The following is a 20221-nucleotide window of genomic DNA, read 5'->3' as shown; positions in this document are numbered from 1 at the left end:
TGGAAGTACATGTGAAAGACTTGCAACAGAGTTCCCACTTGTGGACTTGATGTGTCCTGCTGAGTAGGTCTGCAAAGAGGTTGTTCACACTTGGAAGAAATTCCACTAGGAGATGAATTTCAGTCAGATTGCCCAATGCCAACTCCCTGGCACCTGTGCTGAGAGCTGGTGGAGTGCATACTGCTCTTCTTTTGCAAATGATAGATGGCCATCAAATGTTCAGTGTTTATGAGGTCTATCTTCACACAAATGAACTAGCAGAATGTTTTGAGAGTTAACCCAGTTCTTCCAGGAAACTGATGTGGCAGCCCTTGTGTTAGGGGCCCCATATTCCATTTACAGTCATTGCATTGAAGTGCATTCTCCTGCCTTTGATAGAAGTATCAGTGATAATTGTCACCTGTGTAAGTGGACATGAGAAAGAACTGGCCAGTGGTTACCTTCATCAACACTAAACCCACCCCCTCAGCTTGTGACCATTGCCATGCAATCCGCCCAGTAGGGAGCTTATGTGCAGCCTGTAATGTGGCACAATGGAAATGCATAAAGCCATCATCCAGAGAAGCTGCATCATGGTCCTGACTATGAGCGGATGACTAATCTGAAAATGTATTTTGTTCATGCTTGGGATTCGATGCCAGACGTTTGTGGTAGTGGTGCTCTACCTCGGCGTGGGTCTTCTTATGCAGCCTTGTTTGGTCACAGGGCTCTCAAAGATGTGCGTGGTACGCATGACCCTGGACATCTTCCTACTTCAAGGATCTGAAGTCTTTAGTATTGGTTAGACAACTTGTTCCTCGTGCTCAGAGCCGCTCAAGGAACCCTTCTCTGAGCTACTGGGATACCGGCCGAACCAGCGTCATAGCCTGCTTCAGTACCAAAGGGATTGGCGTGAACATACGACGCTCATTATATGCAACTGTATGAGGCTATTTTTGAGATTGGAAGGTGGCTGCTAGACAATTTTTGGTTGTAGCTTATAAAGAATTATACATAGTCTATTAATGAAAGCTGAAAAATATAGGCCTTCTGGGATGGGGGTAGTGCTTTTGCGCCACCTATATGCCTTTCCTTTTAAAACAGACCCTAAAACCCACATGTAAAACATGCTGCTACAATCATCCTCTACATAGCCTTGCACCTCAGGGATGTGGAATTCCTATCGCCCGACGCCCGGGACATCTTGTTTGGGGTCAAGGGCAACAAGTTTTTATGTGTACTTTGTCCTTGGGATAAGTAGGCCCAACCCTCTGCAGCACAAACCCTTTGGCTGCCTGTTTACAGAGAGTGGAACTCTCTGCAGTTGAGGTAATGTGTTACCAAAAGATAATGCTGTTCCAACTTGTATTTATGGTTCATTATTTGAAAACCTTCATTATTAGGGTGAGTGCTGTAAGTAAATGTTTTAAGGTCACACTTCACTACTGACGTTGGTTCCAGTACTAAAAAAAAAAAAACGTGTATACACATGTTTGAAAAGTTTAGGCTATGAGGCTAAGTATAATGCTCCCAGAATGCTCTCTGATTATATGCAAATGAAATGTCATTTAGTAAAATGTGTTGATGCATGCTAGTATTTCCCAAAAATATTTCTAATGGAAAATCAGTGTAACCATTTTCAACACGATTATGGGAAGCATGAAAATAAACAAACACTGACAAAGCCAACTGATCTCACATATTTTTATAAGTCTTTTAGTTTCATCAATGCGTGTCTTGTTTTGACATGGCTTTTGTAACACTTTATTGTTGTGGGAGCGACCAGGCCCTCAACATTGTAACAAACACTGGCAAAAAAAAAAAAAAAAAAGTTTTTGAAATCTGAAAGCACAATTTGCCACCAGTGGCATAACAACGGCCCGCAGCCGCCCTCCAGGGGGCCCCTTCAGCACAGCACCTGCCCTGAGTGAGTCTGGAGAGGGGGCTCCTCCATGTTCTTTGCAAAGGGGCACCCTCCAGTTTCGTTACGTCGCTGATTGCCACTGTAGTTCCTGACACTGAACAAAACTACTTTGTGTGCCAATATGCTCCTTGTGGAAGAGCAGAATGCGATCACTCATAGTAAAGCCAGCCGAAAGAGAGAGAAATAGAAGTTTAATAAAAACAAAATGTCTTAGTTAACACCAGACCTAATTAGGGACCAAGACCCACATGTAGGTAGCTTTTTGCATGTCGCAAACAGCGACTTTCGCAAAAAAGCACATTGCGATGCACAAACCCAGTTTTGTGGTTCGGTAACCTGGTTACCGAATCGCAAAACGGGCTTGCGACTCGCAATTTGGAAGGGGTGTTCCCTTCCTAATTGCGACTCGCAGTGCAATGTAGGATTGTTTTGTGACCGCGAACGCGGGCGCAAACCAATCGCAGTTTGCACCCATTTCAAATGGGTGCTAACACTTTCGCAAAAGGGAAGGAGTCCCAATGGGACCCCTTCCCCATTGTGAATGTCACTGTAAACATTTTTTCGGAGTAGGCAAATGAAACGAAAACGTTTCATTTTTCGTTTTCGTAATGCATCTCGTTTTCCTTTAAGGAAAACGGGCTGCATTACAAAAAAAACAACAACAAAAAACTGCTTTATTGAAAAGCAGTCACAGACATGGTGGTCTGCTGTCTCCAGCAGGCCACTATCCCTTTGAGGGCCGCCATTCACAAGGGGGTCGAAAAATGCGACCCAACCTCATGATTATTCATTAGGTGGGCATTTGCGAAGCCCTTGCGAATCACAGATGGTGTCAGGGACACCATCCTACATTCGGATTTGCAAATCTCAAATTGCGAGTCGCTCTGACTCGCAATTTGTGGGTCGCAAATCTGAACCTACCTACATGTGGCCCCAAATTCTTAAAGTCACAAAAGTGCACCCATGGTATATGTCGTACCCCTATCAAATATTGGTGAACTGTATTTTAGCATGGGTAAATACGCATGTGTAGATTTGCTCATGTGAAAATCTATTGAGCATTTGCAAGTTCATTTTCCCTCCAGCCACTTTCTTCCCAACCCTGGAAGAAGTTCTAATTCTGCCATTGTCAGGAGTAAATGTCCAACCTTTCTTATTATGGGAAAATATTAGAGAGAAGCTGGTGAAAATCTTTAAAACATGCAGGTTAGTAGGTTTGCAGACTCAAAGGCATTCCAGCCCTGGAACTATTGCTTACTGCTTCCTCCAGCCCCAGTATGCAGATCTGCAGAAAGGTGGCAAAATAAGGAAATTGCTACAGTAGGGATTGAAACGCAAGTATTCAAGCCCTACTATGGTAGTAGCCCTGGCATAATCAGAGAGGCTATTATCAGAGCTCTTACATAATGAGATTGCTGCCATAATTTGTCGCCACACTACATGGCACCAAAGGGACAAGTAGATCTTTTTACAGGACAAGTAGATTTGAGAAGCAACCTGTCCCCTGGACAAGTAGATATTTTAATAAATTCCACACCCCTGCACCTTCAGGTTAACTGTTTGAGCATCAATCCCACCATGAAGGAATCGGTAAACAATGATTGGTGGTCTCTGTCCTGTTTCCAGTATGGAATAATTTATCTGGTCATACTGAACCATCGTCACAATTTGGCTAGAACTGACATGACATTGAAGCATTCACCTCAGAAATGGTATACTAAATGAGAACTGCATTTGAACTCTCATACCTTCACTGGTACATCCAGTCAAGGGGTTTATAGCAAACTGCAGCTGGGCGTGGAGGTGACTACAAAGGTCAGTGTTGTCCAAAGCTTGTAGATAGTGGAGTGGAGAAGTGTGGCACAATGGTTGGAGCGGCAGACCCAGATGCAGAGATCTGGCCCGGGACCAGGGTTCAATTCCCACCTCAGCGGGTCTTGGGCTCAATTCCCTTTGACCAGATAATTCTTGCCTCGGTGCCTAATCTAATTAATGGGTCCCACTCTGTAACTTTGGGCAACAGCTTGCTTAATTTCCACAACGGCCCTGACAGCGCTTGGATGCCTGGCTTCACCCTGGGGGTTGCTCAGGAGTGGGCGCCTCACAGGGAAAAGCCAGGAGGGGTTCCACAGCGGTATGCGTACAGCGCCTTGAGACCCTAATGGGTGAGTAGTGCGCTATACAAGTACGAAGTTTAGTTTAGTTTAGTTTTAGATATGTATGTGCAGAAAAGTCATGTTTATTAAACAAATTGAAAATGACAGGTTCTATTATTCCGGTGACTTTAAAGGCACGGCAGAAGAGCACTGTAAGTTAGAACAAAGACTGGCTTCACAGCAGCACCTATAAGCACAATTTTCAACTAAAAAATTAATCTGTCGACAGTCGTCATGGCTTTGTCCTGGATCTACATATCTTTCAATAGAATTAATTCAATTCCTCCAACAATTACTCTCCTATGGCATCTTACCCGTAACTGGTCACTCAACTTGGTATCCACATCAAGACGGATAAGAACTGGCTCTGTGAGACCTACAAAAGATAACACAGATGGATAGGTGTGGGAAAGAGATAAAGAAAGTGGAGGGGACGGACAGTCAGGCCACAGAAGCACAAAAAGGAGAAATGAAGAAGTGATAAAGAATGCTAATAGCAGCTAGGCAAAGAAGTAAAGAAAACACGGTTACAAGAGAAGAGGACAAGGTTAGTGGAGAAAAGTGAAAGGATGTAAGACAGGAACAGTACATGACAGCAAGGAGACAAGTGGGGTCAACAGTAGATGATCTGTGATAGATTAAACATCCATAGAGAAATACACACTATGATCGTCAGCAGAAGCATTTCAGACCAGGATAGAATGCAGACAGTAAGGAATAAAAGCCGGAACACAAGATACCCAAATCAAAGGTAGTAAATAACTTGTCTGACTCTTACCTGCTTGGGCAAACTCCACTAGCTGTTTAGGGAGGGTGGCAGAGAAAAGCACAGTCTGTCGATTATCTGGTAGGCGGGCGATGATCTCCTGCAACTGCTCTGCAAAACCCATCTCAAACAGTCTAAAAACACAAAAACATGGGTAATTTTAATGGAGGAAAATGGTCCCCCCTATATAATATTATAGCTGTGGGGGTCTGTGGTGGGTAGAGTCAGCAGGCTCTGGGACAGTGGAGGAGAAAAAGAAAGGTGGAGTGGATTACTAACATCATGGTGGTTGCTGACATTTGCCAAACCGGACATCCGGGTGAGCAAACTGCGAAGGTTGAGGACAGCCACCAATGGGCAATAATAAAGTTTGGTTACCACTGAGAAGACAGCAGTAGCAAGTCTACTGGGGCCTTATTATGTAAAACTAGGTTTAACCTTCGGGTGGTAATGCAAGGAAAGACAAACAGCAGAATGTAATTCTTTTACACTCAAATTAGTGGGATAAGAGGAACTCAATTTTACACCTGCATTTCCCATGCAGCAGTCTTCTTGGGATCTTCAGTGTGTTGGGCCTTGTGGCGACCCCTTCTTCATCAAAGAGAGGGAGTTTCAGTTGCTCTCTACCCATGGTCAAAGTCAACCTCCCTGACCATAGGAAGGAGACCACTGAAATTAATTCAAAATATACTTCAGTACTGACCTGTCAGCCTCATCAAAGACCACATATTCTACACTGCGAAGTTTGAGGTTCATCTCCACTGCAACATGCATCAGACGTCCAGGTGTGGCGATTATTCTACAGGGAAAAAAAGGCATGATTGATAAATGGGTCCAAGATGAGATAAAAGATGTAAACATTTTGAAAATTGATTGCAGTAAACATGTCCAGTCACCATCCACAACAACACAGCCAACACCTGGCTTAAGAGAACAAAGTCACTAATGGCGCAAACTGAAATCAGAGTCATTGCAAACAAACATATGGATAAGCATTTGATCTATATATACACCACCAACAGAATAGCTTTGCTTCGCGGGTCAAATGCAGCGTTCACGTTTAGTTAGTACTGTGGATGAAAGAAGCAAACATTTCTAGTCTCTGAGCTGCCTATGCACATTCAACCATCAGCAAATAAATACAACCCTCACAAGAAGAGTCTTCCTCTACACCTTGGGGCACGATAAGCTTGCTGCAAACAAGAGAAACTTACTTGCTTTTGTGCACATTACTTTAACCACTACTATACCCTTGTTTTCCTGAAGTTTCCTGCCCTAGCAATTATGACTGCGAGAAAATACTCACATTTTACACACACCATTGATTAGCTCTCTAGCCTGCCAAAAGAGGCACACTCCACAGCTCTTTCCCCAATCAAAGTTTAAAACTTACATGTCTGGATTCTCATGCAGAGCCGCAAACTGATCCTCCATTCTGTGAAACAAGAAAAAGAAAAATGTATAAAGTACAGCTAAGTATGTAAGAGTGTGGTAACAGGGAGTCCCAGGGAACATTTTACTCCCAGCAGCCACAGATACAAATTAAACTACAAGGCATGTTCTTAAATTGGCCAGAAGTGTTCTACCAGCAGTACAATGGCACCTGAAATTAGGATGCACTTAGAAAGCATAATTTAAATACCATACTGGGACGCATGGTCTGTACACACTGAAGTTGAGAGCTCCCACACTTTGGCACAAGGTCATTGCTAATAACAATACACTCAGTGGAGGAAACGTATTCCTAATGCCAAGCTGGCATGCAATGCCCATGATGAATAAAGTACACCCTCTACTAAGCAGCATGCAGGAGTACAGTTATTAGTGGCCAAGAAGAAGAAGAGGCATTTTATATTAACTGTGCTGAAAAAATATGGAAATAAGTGTTAAATATTAGCTGATGAAACACACTTTGTAAGGCCATACCTGTCTCCGCCAAGGATCAGGGCAGTTTTGAGGCCGGTGAACTTTCCCAGCTGAACAGGGAAATGAGAAAAGAAGAGAAGCAACACAGAAGGATGCCTGTTTTAGTCATACATACTGGAGGCAATACTGTGGAAGATCAGTAACAATACTTATGCTGCTGAAGAGTGAAAGCTGTAGGCAATGGTTGAGATGGTGGGGGAGTGGGGGGGGGCGTGCAAACGCAGAGCTGTCTGTGGGAGAGCGTAATGTAAAGGAGCACAACTGTACGGAATCGTACAGAAACTCAGGCTCCGCTTTAGATGCAGGGAATGCTATAGGAACTCTGGATGTGGAAAGTTTTGAAGGGAATGGAGATCTGTGAAGACTGGTGTGAAATTGGTGCACACGTGGGAGCTCTAGGGAATGGTCCAAGAAAAATGGATTTGGAAGGCATGTAGGGAATGGTGCAAGAACTCTGAATGGGGGGGGGGGGGGGAGGAGGCAAAGGTGATGGTGCAAGAATGCTGAATAGGTAGCGACAGGTCCCAGCGCAGGAGCTTTTAGAGGAACTGCAGGGAACAGTGGGTGGGAGGGCTTTGGAATGGATGAAGATCACTCACTGGTGGACATCTGCAGGGGGGCTGCTTTCCAGAAGCTATAGGGAATGCTGCAGGCATGCTGGATGTTGGGAACCTGCATGGAGTGGTGCAGGAGAGCCTAGTGTGGGATCTGGTGTGAAAGTAGAATTAAAGCAGTTTATTACAAACCGCTGTGAATGGAGCAGGAACAGTGCGGGAACGCGAAGTACGGTGGAACTCAGGGAAAGTTGCAGAATAACTGTTTATGGAGAAGAAGCAGTATATGCGCACTAGGACTCCATGCTGCCGGCTACATGAAACGATGCCATAGTGTTCGCTATGGTGGAGCAGAGCGGTGTCTAGGAGAAGATTTACTTCCTTACGTTACCTCCTTGGTGAATTTTAGAGTCTGTAATGCCAGCTCGCGTGTGGGCGACAGGATGAGTGCTCTCGCTCCAGTCTGGGCACTACGAGCCTTTAACTTCTCAAACATGGGGATAAGGAAACACGCAGTCTTTCCACTGCCTGTTCGCGCCATTGCCACCACATCCTTTCCATCTAGGATCACTGGCACGGTCTAAAAAATAAAATAAAACACATTCTTCCATGTTATCGAAGGGATGTTTCCTGTAAGAGGCACTAAACACAGGGGCTACAATCTTCAACATAGCATTGATCTACCTGTACCCGTCTTATCAAATCTACAACATGAATTGCAACAATCACGGAATCTAAAGCTGGGCTAGCTCACACTAAGGGCTGCATGCTAGTCATTAGCTCAACTACAAGGGGTGCCACAAACTATGACTGGTAGAGAATGTGCCCCACAGTCAAACGTTCAGACACAACTAGTTATCTGCGCTCTGACTGGTACACTGGGCATGTGCCTATCATGGCACTGAATACATTGGTGCTACAGACTGACTGATAAAGGATATGTTGGGATCAAAAGATCTGACGTGGAGCACTACACACGGTTACCGGTACAAGATTAAAGAGGATGTTGCCAGCCCGAGGATCAGGCAGAAAGGCCACGAAACAGAGGATTAGATAGGTATATTAACCACTGGCGGGTACATAGGCAGTAGGATCAGACGCGGCTGTGCTTGATGCAGGAGTCATCCCAGCTGAAGGATCACGCTAGCAGAACCCCCCTCTGTCCTGGCCTAAGGACGTGTCCTAGCCACAACAGCCACGGTCTCACCGGCAGGTTTTCTGCAGTCCCCCGCTCCCTGTGCTCCTGCTCCAGACAATCTGCTTAAGTTAAGACACCCTTGGTATGGGCAGAAATCTGTTCACCAAAATAAAGACCCTGGTTTTGTCATATGTATGCAACTTGGGGTTCCAGATTCAAAAGTCTTTTTTACCAGATGGACTCAGTTCAATATTAAAATTCAGATTTTATTTGTACCGACACTGTAGAAATTAGATTATCTGAGAATAAAAGCAAAGGCCAAATGTACCAAAAGGTAAAACAGAACATACCTAAAACGGGAGCTTCTATTGACATCTGTAATTTCCAAAAGCAGTTCGTCCTTCGGGGTGACCGTTTTATTGGGGGTCCTGAGAAAATTAGCCATGATGGCAGCATTTGGTGCACGGAGCAAGGTGGCTGGCAAGATGACCAGCTGACACTTCTGTGGCTTACCAGGGACCCGTATCTGAGCCTGCTTTGTGCCCCGTTTTTCCTTCTGAACTTCTCTGGCTGACATGGCAGAATCACCCAGGACTGGTGAGCGCTGCCAGAGTTTGAGCAGGGAAGAGGTAGAAATACAGCAGGGAAGTGTCAGGCTTTCCTGGACTCGAGTACCCCACCAGAGCGGATGCAAAACCCTTAGAAGGAAACAGAGACGGGATGGACTGGGGCAGTGCTGCCACCTACTGGGCGATAGTTCCGTTCAGGCTTGTTTAGATTAGCATACAGTTGCCTCTAGCTCTCCTTTTCTTACCCCAATCGCCTTTACTCCCATGTCATCCTATCTTATCAAATGTCAAACAGGGTTTCTAGTAGCTTGGGGCCAGATGTATCAAATATTTTACCCATTCTGCGTCTATGGGAACATTGTTTAATACATATGGCCCATAGTGCCCTCCCATCGCCTCCTCGAAGTGTTCTGTAATATGCACCTTTACCTGCGTGTCTTTAGGAGTGATCTCGGGTCTAAGCACCGCTTCACCTAGGGCTCGCTGTTAAAGCTCTTTTCTGTGGTATAAGACGACAGGTTGCGAAGGGCTTTTTTCACTGCACATCTGAGCCCCTCTGCCCTATTCCTATCGGCCCCAGGGAACATACATGCCTTGGTCGCAAAAACAAGTCATGGATGTCAATTCACCAACATTTCGGTAGCGGATGGACTTTAATGATATCACAGGAAGTGGCATGTGACCTTTGACTCTGACTCTTCTCATTCCCCGGTACATTTACTCACTTTCATTCGCACTGTTGCACTGATTGACTTTATCACAGATATTCGCGCACACCCTAACACTGCCTCAATCTCATTCACTCTCGCTCACCCACATTCACACACTTGCAGTCACTCACTCATTCCCACCCCCTACCTATTACTGACTCTCAGGTTTTCACTTGGACACACATGCTCACAAAAACACAGTGACCCGTACACAAGTTTCTCTCACAAGCACCCTCTCACCCACAAGCATGAACAAAATATGCATTTAAAAGCATTTTTTTACTTACATCACCTAGCACAGGAAGTCCGGTCCTAGCTTCCAGTGCTCTATATCTCTTATTACAACAACAGTGGATAATAGACGATTAATTTCTATCAGTATATTAACAAAAACAATAAGTGTGAAGCAGGACGCCTAGGAGGGGGAGCAGCCCTGTGTTATTGGTACAGATGTTGATATCTTTCACGTCAGAGGTAGCAAAGACAGCGCTGAGGTGGCAAAACATGGGTGACCCCTAAATGACACCCATGCTAATGGCTCAAATTTAGTAGACACAGTGTGCGTCTGTCATACAGAACCGAATGCAGCCAGTGATCAGGTCACCAAACCGCAGCTACAATCTGCCACTCATAGATGAGTTGATCCGGAGTGTGCCAAGAACCCTGAAGAGAGCTCTACGAAGTATATTCACTTGTCAATGGAAAGAAGTTCTGCCAATTAAACACTCTACATTCTTCAATATTCAAGAGGTTAAATTGCTCATGCACCAAGTTTCAGAGCTCAGCCGCTTCAAGAAAACAAACTGATGACCTAGCAGTTATTCCACAATCTTACCTTCCTCTGGATAGGAGTGGGAACCTTATACCCTTTCTTCATCACACCTTTGTACACAGGAAAACTTAGACCTAAGAAAGAGAAAAAGTATGACGTCGGCTCAGTATGCAATATCTATATTCACAGGTCTCCTGGGATGGACTCTTTCTGCACACATCTCCCTTTTGTAAGTGTTTAAGCCCAAGAACACCCGTTTAGCCTGATGGGAGTACAGTTATGTCTTCCCATTTCAAACTCAATGGCCCTAAGTCACTGCTGTAGATTCACAGACTGTTTTCACCGAACATCACGTGCTGAAGGGCAGTAGTCCAACCTTGGAAGTTACACACAGACCTCCAACGTGAGGTTCAGGAATCCATGTATCCTCCTCTACATGTCTCATACAAACCTATTCCTCAAATACTCCGCCGTTCTTGGTTTCCTACTACGGCTGCTACACATTGCTCCTTCCTTGACTTAAAAAACATTCTCTCTAGCTTTGTACAACAATTCAGAATTTCAAAACTTTTGGTGTCATTTTGTAATTAGCCTGCTACCTTTCTTAGGTGAAGAGACAGCAAAGTGTTTGTTGAGGTAAAGAGTGAGGGCAGAGTCGTGTGCCAGTGGAAATATTCAGAAATAAAAGTTTTTATGGAACACTGCTATTCGTACTTTTTCTAAACATAACATTTCCCTGCTTTCAACATTGGATTAAGTGTTTACGACAGCTACGATGGACAAACGATCCTATAACATGATATTCTTTCTTCATCAGTATTAAAAATATAAGTCGAGCATCCACACAGTACACAACATACCTTGTGCAGGTACAGGCAGAGCGATTTATTATAACTGATGATTCTACCTATGATGCACAAGATCGTAATTGTATTGTCTCAGGAGGCCATGTTATTCCTCCCTTTACCTCCCATTAGATATTCTAAGGTGTGCTAAGAATGGAAGTTGGGATGCAATGATAAAGTGTGTTGTAGCGGTCCAGGAAGGATAACAATACTGTTCTTTACAATGCTTTCATTTTAAAGTACAATAGGGTTGGATCTTTAGCATGGTCATGTGGTGCTATTGTGCACTAGTGTACGGTGTTGCTTTAGGTATTGTGTCAGGGTGCTACACATCCTTGTCCTTTGAAAGTTCGGATTCATCCATATGTATAAAGGTTGTAGAAGGCATTCGTGATGTGCTGTGGATGCCTACTAAGAACAGCATGTGTGAAGAAATACCCATGCCCATGCTCCACACGCCACCATGCCCACAGCCATTCTGTCACCTCTAATTCTGGGCCTGTTTAGTTAGGCGCTGCAGTGCAGGTGGCAAAGTGACAGTCGGAAAAACAAAGTGGCACAGCTTCCATTTACCCCTGATTGCAAGGTGTAGTACGTACCACGTGTGTGAAAAATATTTGATGAGGGTAGTATATATGAGGTGGAGTTAAAATTAAGTTTTTTTTTTAAACTGAGGAATTTGCTGCCGTTTCAACTTTTGTTTTGTACCCAGTAGCAATACAGTCAACCTAAACTTTCCCTTAACTTCAGCTTTTTCAGTGAATTTCAATTTTAGACCTTTATAACTCTTGTAATGGTTGTGGCATACATCATAATGAATTTTATGAGTTCTTCTGGGGGGGTGATACACGTTTGCACACACAATATATAGCAATAATGTGAATACATTAAAACTCCTTCCTGTTCATATCATTCTCAATGTTTTTACTGATATTTTAGATTCCATAATGTACTACTGTTTGTGTGAAAACATGTTTGATGTTGATAAGAGTGTATGGCGGATAAGGTTAACATTAAGATATTACCTAAAATGTGGAAGTCGCTGTCTTTTCGGCTTTAATGTTGTATGTACCCTTATCACTTTTATTGTAGTTCTCGCATAAAATACACATTGATTTTAATTAGTTGTTTCCGGGTCAACTGAATGCATTAACACTTTCTAGGTGGGTACTCTAGGTGGACCACGCGGAGAGCTGAAGGAAAAGTCACCAAATAGTGGGTGAAGCCGTTCAGCAGCAATAGTGCAGCTGGGCAGAAAAGGTGTGGGTTGACGTGGTCTGTGGCATTGGCAGAGTCAGGCGGTCTTCTAAGATGGCATTCACAGCAGTTGGTGCAGTGCTCCGAAACATGGAGCAGTGTGCCGGGCCCCAGAGAATGTCACCGTGCTTCTCAGTGGGGAATGCAGGAGTGCAGCTGCCCCCTGTAATTCTTAATGGAGCCTAGAGGATGACACCCTGCCTCTCAGTGGTGGAATGCAGGAGTGCAGCTGTCCCCTGTGATTCCGGATGGAGCCTAGAGGATGACACCCTGCTTCTCAGTGGGGAATGCAGGAGTGCAGCTCCCCCCCTGTGATTCCGGAAGGAGCCTAGCGAATGACACCCTGCCTCTCAGTGGGGAATGCAGGAGTGCAGCTGCCCCCCTGTGATTCCGGATGGAGCCTAGCGAATGACACCCTGCCTCTCAGTGGGGAATGCAGGAGTGCAGCTGCCCCCTGTGATTCCGGATGGAGCCTAGAGGATGACACCCTGCCTCTCAGTGGGGAATGCAGGAGTGCAGCTGCCCCCCTGTGATTCCGGATGGAGCCTAGCGAATGACACCCTGCCTCTCAGTGGTGGAATGCAGGAGTGCAGCTGCCCCCCTGTGATTCCGGATGGAGCCTAGCGAATGACACCCTGCCTCTCAGTGGTGGAATGCAGGAGTGCAGCTGCCCCCTGTGATTCCGGATGGAGCCTAGAGGATGTCACCGTGCCTCTCAGTGTTGGAATACAGGAGTGCAGCTGCCCCCTGTGATTCCGGATGGAGCCTAGAGGATGACACCCTGCCTCTCAGTGGTGAATGCAGGAGTGCAGCTGCCCCCTGTGATTCCGGATGGAGCCTAGAGGATGACACCATGCCTCTCAGTGGGCAATGCAGGAGTGCAGCTGCCCCCTGTGATTCCGGATGGAGCCTAGAGAATGACACCCTGCCTCTCAGTGGGGAATGCAGGAGTGCAGCTGCCCCCTGTGATTCCGGATGGAGCCTAGAGGATGACACCATGCCACTCAGTGGTGGAATGCAGGAGTGCAGCTGCCCCCTGTGATTCTTAATGGAGCCTAGAGGATGACACCGTGCTTCTCAGTGGTGGAATGCAGGAGGGCAGCTGCCCCCTGTGATTCCGGCTAGAGCCTAGAGAATGACACCCTGCCTCTCAGTGGGGAATGCAGGAGTGCAGCTGCCCCCTGTGATTCCGACTGGAGCCTAGAGAATGACACCCTGCTTCTCAGTGGTGGAATGCAGGAGGGCAGCTGCCCCCTGTGATTCCGGCTGGAGCCTAGAGAATGACACCCTGCCTCTCAGTGGGGAATGCAGGAGTGCAGCTGCCCCCTGTGATTCCGGATGGAGCCTAGAGAATGACACCCTGCCTCTCAGCGGGGAATGCAGGAGTGCAGCTGCCCCCTGTGATTTCAGATGGAGCCTAGAGGATGACACCGTGCTTCTCAGTGGGGAATGCAGGAGTGCAGCTGCCCCCTGTGATTCCGGATGGAGCCTAGAGAATGACACCATGCTTCTCAGTGGTGGAATTCAGGAGTGCAGCTGCCCCCTGTGATTCCGGCTGGAGCCTAGAGGATGACACCATGCTTCTCAGTGGTGGAATGCAGGAGTGCAGCTGCCCCCTGTGATTCCGGATGGAGCCTAGAGGATGACACCATGCCACTCAGTGGTGGAATGCAGGAGTGCAGCTGCCCCCTGTGATTCCGGATGGAGCCTAGAGGATGACACCATGCCTCAGTGGTGGAATGCAGGAGTGTAGCAGCCCCCTGTGATTCATGATGGAGCCTCCCGCTTGGGCCCGAGGCGAGAGATGAATTGGGCCAGATGATGATGATGAGGATATGGAGCCCTTGTTGCAGTCAGCGGGAAGTTGAGAGACAAGCCCGTCTGAGCAAAAACCTTGGGCCTGCAATACAATCAACATACTACCTAATAATGTAGAACCCCCCTTTTTGTGACAGGAGGTGGAATGGTAACCAAAGAGAGCAATCAGAGAAGTGTGGGAGAGCATTGATATCTTAGGGAAACGGCAGACACAAAAAGAAGCCCCGCAGACTTTGCAGTGGGGTCTTCCTGTTTGGAAGTGAGCAGGTCATGCAAGGCTGGCAGATTTCCACTCACAGATGAACAACAGCACTCCAACTGCGTTGATTTGAACCCAATAGCGGAAGGACTACACTCTAGACTGACGTATAAACTTCAAACAAACTGATGTACTCCCACAGGACAAACAGTGGAGTGGTGCCTCTGCAGAGGCCTAAAGACAGACACACTAATCTATGAATGACCCATGCCTGTGTGATGAGAAGCCCACATCTGTACTGCCTTACAAAGATAGGCAATGTTCAGAGAGGTGAACCAATAGTCCAAATTTACAAAAGAGAATATGTTTTGGGTGTGTGAGGTCTGACATAGGAGGAGACCCCTGTGAAAACTCAAACTCTCCTAAGCAGAGGGGCAGCGTGGAGTCGTAGCAATGTTAAGTGTTGCCAGACTGAAGCCTCCATGACATGCAACGCATCCATTGATTCTACGACCCAGATGGATGAATTAGGATGCCCGAGTGTTGGCGGAGCAACTCTGCACCTCAATACCCTATTATCCTAGCTGAAAGGGATCCTCTGGAGTAAGCTAAGGTCCCTGGTGACAACCTCTTGGGGGCAGAAGACGACAGTGAGGAGAATTGTGCTTTAGCATTGGGATGAAGAGAAGACACTGACGGCACTAGCCAGCTCCTGGAAATTGCAAAATGGCTGGATCAAGAGGGAGCGCTTGGCTAAGAAGTTTCCTGACCTGTTTGTCACAACCCAAAAGCAACCCTCAAAATAACTGAAAAGAGGAGACAAGAGAAAGATCCAACCATGCATCATCCCCAGATAGGCTAACTTGCATGATGGATGATATTTTTAAGATTTCTAAAAGTTTGAGAGGACTTTTCACCACTCAGAGCAGAAAGAATTAAAAGTTCATAATGCTTACGGGAAAGTTATTTATTTTACTAGAAGAATCCATCAATGGAAAGTCTATGGAACACACATGGTGGAACTGTCTGAACAATAATATCACATTCTTAGTACCAGTTTAACACCCAAAATACAGCAATAAGCAACTGAATTTCAACCATTCAACAACCTTCGTGAAGGAATTTCCGTTGTGCTGGGACATGTCGCCATGTTTATAGGAACTTTTGCTAATGTTGTGCTACGTTCAGCTAAACAAGTGATATAAAGTAAGTGGCACAGTCTTAACCCAAGAGTAGCCTTGAGCAGACACACAGAGTAGAGTTTCTCTTGAACATGCAGAAATAACAAATGCTCTTTTGGGGGGGGGGGGGGGGTGCTCTTTGGTAGAATGTGTTGCTCAATCTTAGAGTTTCTGCCCTTGAAAAATCATGGCCTACCCTGTCCTATGATGATAAGAGCACTACAGATCGTGTCAGAAGATTTCCAATGATGATCAGTTTTTTTAATTTGTTTATGCACGGCAAAATGTTTCTATGGATAGTTCCATGTTAAGGGAAGAGTCACTGGATTTTAGACCTCTCCTTGTAACTTTTGACACGTCATGCTGAATGGTTGCATTCTGAAGGCTTCCGCCAGATTTGGTGTTAATAAGCCAGGGAGTAAGTGACTCTGAAAAACAGAAATTCCCATTGATTGAGGCGTCATTGTTAACTACAAAAGCAGAAATATGATTTGTTCATCAAGAATCATAAATCCTGTTAAAAAAAAAAAAAAAAACAACAACAGCGCACTACTGCTGCACTTAGCCAAAGGTCACATGTGGGGGTTCGCCAAAAGGCAGCAGGGTGGAAATAGAGACTGGCTGCAGCTCAGTCCCTGCGACCACCAAACTCTGCTCCAAAAGGTCAACAGCAGCTCTGGCTGATCTTCTGCAGCCTCTGCCAGGCCTTGTGCCCAACCTTCAGCAGGTATCCAAGTCCAGATGCGCACAGCCTTCAGGTGGTTATTTTTATTGCTGAGGTATCCCTTTGAGCCCACCAGCCGCTTGAGCCTGGGGGATGGGGAGTAATGCAATGGATGTCCCAAAGAAAGCTCTCTCAATTTTTAATTATTTAAAGGAACAATGCCAACTGCTTAGGGTGTTACAAATGCAACTGTGTACTAGAATTCAGGGTTCTAACGTACTCTGCATTTGAGATTGTGAGAGGATACACTATTCCTTCTGTGCTTCATATTCTATTTAATTTTCCATTCCCACAAGGAATTGCAATTAGAGTCCATGGCAGCACAGGGAAAATGTAAATTACCAGTACAATAGTGTATCTTCCAAAGATTTCAGTGGAAATTGACAAAAAATTGACTACTTAATGAAGGGCCACTGGGAAGACAGAATCTGCCTTTGCAAATACAGCAGAACTACTCAGAAAACCAGTAGCAATGTGCCATGACACCACAAAGCAACCCATAAAAGGTGGTAGCTTGGTATAAGGGTTATCATGAGAGTAAACACCATGCAAACATTTCATAGTAATGGTCAAATAATTTCACTTTGTCCACCCAGCATGGAGTAAGAAACTGCTGCAGGTTGCCCAACCTTCACTCTTCAGTTATAAGACATGATGGAACAGGTTGCTAGAGAATGCCCCTGGGTGAGTGGTTGCCATTGCCTATGACTCACACTGAGGTGGGCTATCTCTAATGGAAAGGTAAATACTTACCCAGTTGGCCACACCTCAATGAGTGTTAGAAAAGCACGGCGTACCAACTATTGCAAAACAGTTATCTTCATGTTTGCTGACCGTTCTCTCTGTAAATCGTTTCATCTCATCCTTGTAGTAACCTTTCAGCTGCCAACCTTGTGAAGAAGTGTGGCACAGTGGTTAGAGTGGCAGACCCTGATGCAGAGATCTGGCCCGGGACCAGGGTTCAATTCACACCTCAGTGGGTCTTGGCCTCAATTTCCTTGGACCAGATAATTCTCGCCTCGGTGCCTAATCTAATTAATGGGTCCCACTCTGTAACTCTGGGCGCTTGCTTAATCTCCACAACGGCCCTCACAGCGCTTGGATGCCTGGCTTCACCCTGGGGCTGTCCAGGAGTGGACGCCTCACAGGGAAAAGCCAGGAGGGGTTCCACAGCGGTATGCGTACAGCGCCTTGAGACCCTAACGGGTGAGTAGTGCACTATACAAGTGCAAAGTTTTTACAGTTTTTAAAGTGTGAAACATCAAGTTTCAACGCAAAAGCTTTCAGGCAGCGATAGAAGCCCATGTGTTGTCATTTGTTACCTCATAACTCTTCAAACACTGGATTCCTACAATATGATTACATTAAGATTCACTCAAAGGGGAAAGGGAAGTAAACAGCAGGCACAGTCTCCCAGAAGAAGTCAGGTAATGTTTAGAAGGGCAAAAGAAGGTACCTGGGATACATTACTGGGAAAGCAGGCGAACAGCTGGTAATGTTGCTACCAGCTCCAGAAATACTGCAGACTTTTGCAAGGAAGGAATTATCAGCACCAGAACTTCAACTAGAAACATCTGGGATACCAAACTCAAAACAAGGTCACTGGACTACTCCACAAGGTAAGTGACAAACACACAAGGAAATCCATCCCCTAATGTCAGGAATGTGCGAGGAGTAGAGCAATGCTTTGCTTACACACAGCTTACAGAGGGGCTTTAGTTACATTTGAGAACTACAAGAGCATTTTGTTCAGTTTATTCTGGTCTGTTTTTCAATTTACCAAGTGAGTAATGTATTCATGCACAATTTTATTTTTAATATTACTTAAGCCACAACCCTCTTTTAATCAAGACTAAAGTCTATCAAGAAACTAGAGGACAGCTCAAAGCAAGATTAATGGATGTGTTTTTGCAGAAGTGTGTACTTTGGGCTCTTCCCACAAATTTCAGGTAGCAATGGGTGACTTGGAGAATTTCACAATGGAGTGTAGTAGAATTTGTACACAAGTCATATAACGTTATTTGTCTGTGTTTAGAATTCAGATGCAGAACACACACACACTACACTGGTATTCTGGGATTTGCAAATTTAACAGGTGGGTACCCTGTTCCTGTCATGTGATACATTTCCTGAAACATTCATGAAGAGATTTATCAAGTATTATTACTAAGGAGAATCTCAATTTGCTTTCTAGGGAGAAGAGGTCTCCATGTCCACACCTACCCATAGACTGGAAGCCACCAGACTTTTTCTTCTTCTTGTTCTGCGCCCGCACCATCTCTTGGAGGTCTGGCTCCACGTCAGAGGTATAATCTGGGGCTGGGAATGCTGGAAGTTTCTTGCCCGACATCTGCAGGGAAGGAAGCAAAAAAAGTAGTCCAATTATTAATATACCTCTATTGGGTTCAATGGCTGTAAGCGTCACAGAGGCACGAGGGTATAAGGAACTTCTGGTCCAGCACTATGTACACTAGTCATGGCAAAATACTTTGAGAGAGCATCAGAAGTACTGCAAATGAATCCAGTTATACCATTTCTTGGAAATACACTCCAGAGCAACACCCTATGGGAATCAATTATATTGAAAAAGGACTGCAGATATCCCACAAATCTTTATTCAGACTTCAGCTTCACATCGGGTTACAACCCCAAAGAATACTAAGTGGCACTGCGCATGCCACAGTTGCCCAGCAGCTAAACCAGTACTCCAACAGAGCAGGTGAATCCAGACACCAGCTGCCCGACAGGTGTAACAAGCATTAGCTAAGTTAACAGGCCTGGCTTTTGCAAGCCAGTGCATTCGTTAATTTTTTTTAATTTATTATTATTGAAAGCATAAAACTTTAAATTGAAAGAATAAAACATGATGACTCAATGTCGGCCATTAGCTTGCAATACAAGGTTTTAAAAAAATTATGAAGTACATATATATATATTTTTTTTTAGAACAAGAGTGGCCCAGAAGCAGAATGCAGCTGTAGAGCTTTCATTAAAAAAAAAAAAAAAAATCGCACGCACTAGCAAAGCCAATCGGTTCCACATTGATAACCTATGGATTTGCTAATGCTTTTTGTCGATGTTGAACAACATGGCGGAAAGCAAAATACTTCTTGGTGAGTGCAGCATCAACACAATTATGAAAAGCTGCAATAACGCAAATAAAATGACACAGGCGTCACTGCACTGGCGTGCTCATGTAGGATAACGTTTGCACCTGCATGCATTATTATACATACAGAGGCCAGAGTAGTGATGCCCGAGGCATTTTCTCTCTCTTTTGTTTATTCACTGATCGAAGATGGTGGACCCCACTTGGCTTGGTAAGTGCAAAAGCATCTTGTGCTCTGCAGAGCGGCTTGACGGCAAGTGGCCGATTTTTAAGGGTATGTTTTCTGATTATCAATCTTAATTTTCGGTTTTGAAAAAAGTCATAACGTTATCTGTTTTTTTCCGCTGTCATTTGGCAAAGCATAGTCTGGATTCTGGGTGCAGGGCAGGTGCACTAGGAATTTGCACCCACAGTGCAGATTCTGTTTTATATAAAATATATAAATGTATAAAGATGGTCACACCATGAATGCAGCCAGTCCTCATAGTCCACGGTTATAGTTACAATACAAAGCCCAAAACGAATTGACTTTACTATGGTGAGCAACGGAGCCATAACTTGTCCTCTGCCCCATGTACTCCTTAGGACACCACA

The 20221-nt window shown here is 45.1% G+C and overlaps 1 protein-coding gene across 1 annotated transcript in view; it reads right to left on the bottom strand.

Moving 5' to 3' along the window:
* Window positions 1-20221, bottom strand: part of DDX54 (DEAD-box helicase 54) — a 117033-nt gene that overhangs the window by 52887 nt on the left and 43925 nt on the right. Inside the window, exons 2-9 of the mRNA XM_069214555.1 lie at window positions 18742-18868; window positions 10558-10628; window positions 7697-7885; window positions 6752-6801; window positions 6219-6260; window positions 5529-5624; window positions 4838-4959; window positions 4374-4435 (exon numbers count right to left, since the gene is read on the bottom strand). Of these exons, the coding sequence (XP_069070656.1) occupies window positions 4374-4435; window positions 4838-4959; window positions 5529-5624; window positions 6219-6260; window positions 6752-6801; window positions 7697-7885; window positions 10558-10628; window positions 18742-18868 (759 nt within the window). The remainder of the gene's footprint in view (window positions 1-4373; window positions 4436-4837; window positions 4960-5528; window positions 5625-6218; window positions 6261-6751; window positions 6802-7696; window positions 7886-10557; window positions 10629-18741; window positions 18869-20221) is intronic.

Source organism: Pleurodeles waltl, chromosome 11 (genome assembly GCF_031143425.1).
Source record: "Pleurodeles waltl isolate 20211129_DDA chromosome 11, aPleWal1.hap1.20221129, whole genome shotgun sequence".
Taxonomy (NCBI): domain Eukaryota; kingdom Metazoa; phylum Chordata; class Amphibia; order Caudata; family Salamandridae; genus Pleurodeles; species Pleurodeles waltl.
The sequence above is the reverse complement of the archived record's forward strand: the minus strand, read 5'-3'. Positions and strand labels throughout refer to the sequence as shown.